The sequence below is a fragment of the Pinus tabuliformis genome, chromosome 2_1 (genome assembly GCF_031772625.1).
Source record: "Pinus tabuliformis cultivar Carrire ecotype Pingquan chromosome 2_1, CPIR1, whole genome shotgun sequence".
Taxonomy (NCBI): domain Eukaryota; kingdom Viridiplantae; phylum Streptophyta; class Pinopsida; order Pinales; family Pinaceae; genus Pinus; species Pinus tabuliformis.
Window position 1 is genome coordinate 294130553 of NC_142299.1, and position 6121 is coordinate 294136673.

The 6121-nt window shown below is 34.6% G+C and overlaps 1 protein-coding gene across 1 annotated transcript; it reads left to right on the top strand.

Moving 5' to 3' along the window:
- Window positions 1–3560: 3560 nt before the first annotated feature.
- On the top strand, window positions 3561–4259 carry LOC149199954 (uncharacterized). Its single transcript, XM_089400783.1, has one exon. The coding sequence runs from the start codon at window positions 3561–3563 to the stop codon at window positions 4257–4259; it is 699 nt and encodes a 232-aa protein (XP_089256909.1).
- Window positions 4260–6121: the final 1862 nt, after the last annotated feature.

A 6121-nucleotide genomic window follows, 5' to 3' on the forward strand; every position in this document is an offset into this window, starting at 1 on the left:
GGAGCTTTTGATGGAAGATATGAAATAATGATGCTAACATTGAAGAGTGGACTTATGAAAGAAATCAATATTCCTTTCCCCTTATTTAAGCCAATGAGCCAGTGATATTTACTACATTAAAAGTTCTTCCTCTTTCCTACGTTCTTCAAGATTAGTGAGGGTAGTGGCTTCTTCTATAATTATTGCATCTGATAGACCATAGAGAATGGATTCTTGTTGTATGACCTCCATTGTCTACTCCATTTTGCATTTCTCCTCTAGAATGTCTCCAAATTTAGTTTTGTTCCAACGTTTGAGTTGCCATTTCGTGTGTTTCAATTTTTGTTGGAGTTTGTACATAGAAGATCCTTTTAGTGCTTCTTGTCCTTCCCACCACTCTTTATGTTTGCCTAGAAATCAAGAATATGGAGTCCAAACTTCTTCAGGAAAACAGGCCTATAGCGAGGTCTAGACTAAATGTCTACGCATATATGATAGTGGCTTGAGCAATAACTCGTAAGTATGGATGCTTCCAAGAAGATGTCTGAGGCCACGATAGATTCCACTACTTTAAAAAGAGGTAGAATTTTGAGGCTACTTGTTGTGCCACTTCTCTTTAGTTATTCTAGGTGAAGAATCCATTGATAGATTCAAAACCAACTAGATGTAAGGTCACCATTGTGTATTGGAAGAAAACAAAGTCTACAACAAACCACCTTATGCCTCCACGTTTCTCATTCAATGATTTGAAGAGATTGAAATCTTTATCGAGGATCCAAGGGGTAAGGAAGGGGAGATTGTGCATTCCAGTGAGGAATTGGAGGTAAAAAGACTTATCCTTATGATAAGTTAGGCCATATACATTAGAAAGAAGCAAATGTCATTAGATCAAATTAACCAAAATTAAGCCATAAAGATGTGAAATGCAAGAAACATATTTAAAATTTGAAAATCTTACCTAATATTATTTTAAAAAGTTTTGAAAAAAAAAAAAAAATTGTTTTATGGAAATCAAGTATATATATATATATATATATTTCTATATAGATAAATATATAATAAAATATAAATGGTTGATGATTTTTAAATATTTTTTAGTTTAAAATTTTAAAAACAAAAATTGATAATAAAAAACTAATTTCAAATATTTATTTTAAAAACATTAATATATTTAATATTGATTCTAAAATATTTAAGAAATTTAATAGCTTTATTAAATATAAGCAAAATCAATTTGATTTAATTTATATCCATCAAATTTTAGAAATAATTTGAAATCTACATTCAATTAGATATTTTGTACTTCTAAATTATTATGTTGTATGGATGTTCATATGTTAAATAAACTAAAGATTTAGCATGTATATTTTGATTTAACTTATATCCATCAGATTCTAAATATAATCTGAAATCTATATTCAATTAGATATTTTGTACTTCTAAATTATTATGTATGGATATTCATATGTTGAATAGTACAAAATTTTTAGCATATATATTTTTATAGTAAATAAATTGTTATTAATGAATATTTATAGATCATGTATATTGTTTTAAAAAATTTGGTCAAAGTTTCGGATGAATCCTTCACTCATTTTCAAAAACTTGAAGCTAATTGATAATAGGAGAGTGCTAAATCCATTTGGATAGCATAAAATATAACCGTCTTGTCGTGTTGATTTTATGGCAAAATGAAGTTTTCTTATTGCACGGTCTTGGAACGTATCCATATTCTTAGTTTCATCATAATTGTTAAGCATCTTAGTCTTAAATTCGCTGATTTTCAAGCACGTGTCAAACATTCCGACGAGGGGCTCTCCTATGTGTTTGTAGAGAATGGTCTATTGGTTAAAGGAGGGCACTCCAATGTGTTTCTAGAGCACAACTTCTTGGAAGAATGACTTCGTTGCACGCGTTGCCGTCTCTTCAAGACTGGACTCGGTGAATGTCAAACCCCTTAGATCATTGTATATTGGATGGAAGACGGCTACTCTTTCTCCAGATGACCAACTGAAAGTGGGTAACAAGTACCTCCTTCTACGCCAACACTTCTTTGGGTTCCTTAATATCGCCACCGCCGCCCACAAAAGCTCCACTTAGTAATTCCAGTTCTTGCCTATCAGATCTTCTTCGCAGTATCGAACGTGCTTCGTTTCTCTGCCACCCCTTTGACCTACAAAAAAACAACGCTGACGGAGTCCTTCGGACCAGAGTCTGCCCGGAGTTTGTTACAAAACTTATCGAAAACACGAGGCTTAACGTTGATGAAGGAAGGCGTGCAGTGGGGAGGGATTCCATAGATGATAAACGTAACCTCTGCAATACTGCTGAATTGAAGAAAGATTATGAGCGGTTAGTGAAGTCAAGAGGCCATGGTTGGAAACATTAAAGATGTGGAATATAGCAAATATATTATTTTTAAAAGTTTTGGAAAAAAATGCTTTTGTGGAGATAAACATATATAGATTTATTTTAAAATTAAAAGATAGAAATGGTCGATGATTTTTAAATATTTTATGGAATAACCATTTTTATTTTCGAAAGAAAAATGGATAATAAAAAAATAAATACAAATATTTATTTTAAAAATATTAATATATCTACTATTGATTAAGAAATTTAATAGCTTTATTAATATAAGCAAAGTCAAATTGACTTAGGTTATATCCATCGAATTTTAGAAATAAACTGATGTACACTCACATATTTTGTACGTCTAAATTTTTATGTGGTATGGATGTTCATAGGTTGAATGGTCCAAGAATGTTGTCTAGTTGTTTTTATGGCAAGCAAAATGAAGTTTTTTTATTGCACGTGTTCCTTCTGCAGAGAGGTTTTGGGACGTGGTTCATTCGCTTTGTTTCACCAGTATATTAGTGAAGGACAACTTCTTCGAATAATGACTTCGTTGCACGCGTTGCCGTATCTTCAGGACTGGACTCGGTCAAACGCTTGGAATTAGATACCAAAACACAACAAAGGTGAGCGTTACCCTTCACTTTCCTCGTCCGCTGGATTTGCAGGATGGATGTTTTGGATGCCCACGGGAAAGAGTTTGAAACTCCATGGATGCCTACTCCGTCGGATAAAACTAGAGAGGATTCCACTAAGCTCGAGCCAGAGCTCTTACAATTTATATATAAACACGCTCTTATTGCATTCTTTCTTTGTATCCGTATGCTTTGCTTTGCACAGAAGCAACTAGGGTTAGGGTTAGGGTTCACTTTCCTCGTCAGCTGGATGTTTTGGATGCCCACGGGAAAGAGTTTGAAACGCTGTTTAGTGTGGAATAAAATTGTGGAGGATCCTGACGATTCAGAAAGTCAAATAAAAGTTTACAGTTGACATAATAATCCTGGAGATGGAATTCATCCACCTATCGCATAAGTCTACTAAAAAATACAACTCATGATCGACTCCTGACTCAGTAACGTGTAATCTCTTTAGGTACCCTAATAATTCACGTTTCTCTTCTCTATTCCATTGAGGCTGCTTTTACAATTTATATATAAACACGCTCTTACTGCATTCCTTCTTTGTATCTCCATGCTTTGCTTTGCACAGAACCATCTAAACAGAATATGGGCAACCATACGGCCTGCCTGACGTTGGGCAATAACAAAGAAACCATCCAGCTGGTTTGCTCAGATGGCACCCTTCACATCCTTTATAAACCCCTCAGCGCCGCTAAGATCATTCAAGAATTCCCTCAACATTTAGTATGTCACTCCGATTCATTGTATATTGGATGGAAGACGGCTGCTCTTTCTCCAGATGACCAACTGAAAGTGGGTAACAAGTACTTCCTTCTACCCCAACACTTCTTTCAGTCCCCCTTATCTCTTCTATCTTTGGCTTCCTTAATATCGCCACCGCTGCCCTCAAAAGCTCCGCCACCTAGTAATTCCAGTGCTCGCCTATCAGATACCCTTCGCAGTATCGAACGTGCTTCGCTTCTCTGCCAGCCTTTCAACATACAAAAAAGGAGCACCGATGAAGGGCTTCGGATCAGAGTCTGCCCGGAGTTTGTTACAACGCTTATCGAAAACAGGAGGCTTAACGTTGATGAAGGAAGGCGTGCAGTGGGGAGGGATTCCATAGATGATAAACGTAGCCTCTGTAATACTGCTGAATTGCGGAAAGATTATGAGCGGTTAGTGAAGTCAAGAGGCCATGGTTGGAAACCGACGCTTGAAAGTATCAGTGAAGAGGAGAAGACGGTTGGCCACAAGATATTCATGAAGATTATAAAGAGATCGTCACAGATGAACAGATCCTGATGAATTCAATGTAGGGTGAATTTGTTATTGGCACTTGTATAAATTAACTGAACAAATATCGGAAAAGATTTGCAGTTCAATATTCTGGAATGCTTCTTTGTACAATTTTCATTTTTCTACCAATCATCATAATCATTTATTCACGGAAGTGTCCTGCTCCAATTCAATTGGTAAATTACTTGTAAGTAGATATACTCTGGTAGGTAGATATTCGCTGACGACAACTGGCTTGTGAATGCCTGGCCCTGACGTACACCGTTGGATAATTGATCTGCTTAAATCCAACATGTTTAATCTAAGAAGCATTTACTGCCGATAGGCAAGCCAGTTATTTTCAACCAACAGAATATGTCAATTCAAAGGAAATGATTACCACTCATATTTATAGAAATTATGTGAGATGTAAATTATTGTAATGTCGAATATTTGTTGAAGCAAGTTACACTCACAAGAGCATCTTTGTTAAATTTATTTTAATTTTATAGAAATTATGTGAGATGTAAATTATTGTAATGTTGAATATTTGTTGAAGCAAGTTACACTCACACGAGCGTCTTTACCACTCATATTTATAGAAATTATGTGAGATGTAAATTATTGTAATGTTGAATATTTGTTGAAGCAAGTTACACTCACACGAGCGTCTTTGTTAAATTTATTAAGATTGATTTAAAAATTAATTAAGATGTTAAATTTTTTTTAATTTTAAATTTAATAAAAATGATTTAAAAATTAATTAAAATGTAAATCTATTTATGGTTAAGTTAAGATGGATTTTTGTTTTATATATAGAAAGTTGATAAAATATTTTTTTTAAGAATTAAATGAGAAAAACAGTTTAAGTTGTTGTATTATTAAACTCTCAGTGGTTATTAGAATTTGCAATAGTTTTTAAATGGAGACCAATTATAGTTGGTATGTTATTGTAGTGGTTTTGATGTAAGTTAATTAGGAAATTATGAGGAAGTTACTCATTTTCACTTAAAAAATAGCACTTTGTGTGAATCAATCAAAAGTTATAGAAAAAATTAAAAAACTTATATTTAATAGGTTTTTTTTTAATATATTTGAAATATTCTCACAAAAATTAAATTGTATATATATTAGCAAATGAATGTTTAGAGTATATACAAAATCACTGTTAAGAATAGGAAGTTGTAAAAATGGATGTGTTTTTTATTATGCAACCAAACCAAGCAGTTTGTTATTCCAAACCTAAAACCAAAGAAGTTATCTTGATACCACAAGTACTCATCGCTAAAGTGTGTGTATTATATTAAATTTCATATTAAAGTGCACCCATTGTAAAAGGTACACACTCTTTTTCCATCTTACTTCTCTCCTTCTATTTGTCCCTCCTTGCACCCTCTCACTTCATCTTTTCCCATTTTCTTATTTGTTTCTCTCTTTTTCCTTTTGTCTCTGCCATATATTGGGCTCTCTCCCCCTTTTGCTAACCCCCCCTTTCTCCCTCATCCCTGGACTCCATCTCTCTCTCTCTCTCTCTCTCTCTCTCTCTCTCTCTCTCTCCCTGTGTTTCCCGCCTCTCTTTCCCTTCTCTCTCCCCACTTTCCATATCCCTTTCTCTCTATGTCTCTCTCTCCCCCCTTTCCATATCCTTTTCTCTCTCTATCTCTATCTCCCTCCATGTCTCATTTTTCTATCACTTTTACCCCTCATGTCTCCCTCTTTCTATCTCTCTCTACCTCTTTCTTTATTTCCTCTCACTCTCTCTCTCCCCACTCTCTCCTTCCATTCCATCCCCACTCTTCATCATTTTCTCTCGCCCTATCTTTTATCTCTCTCTTCTTATGTCTTCCTCCTATATCCCCCTATCTACCCTTTGTTAAACCCACCCTCCC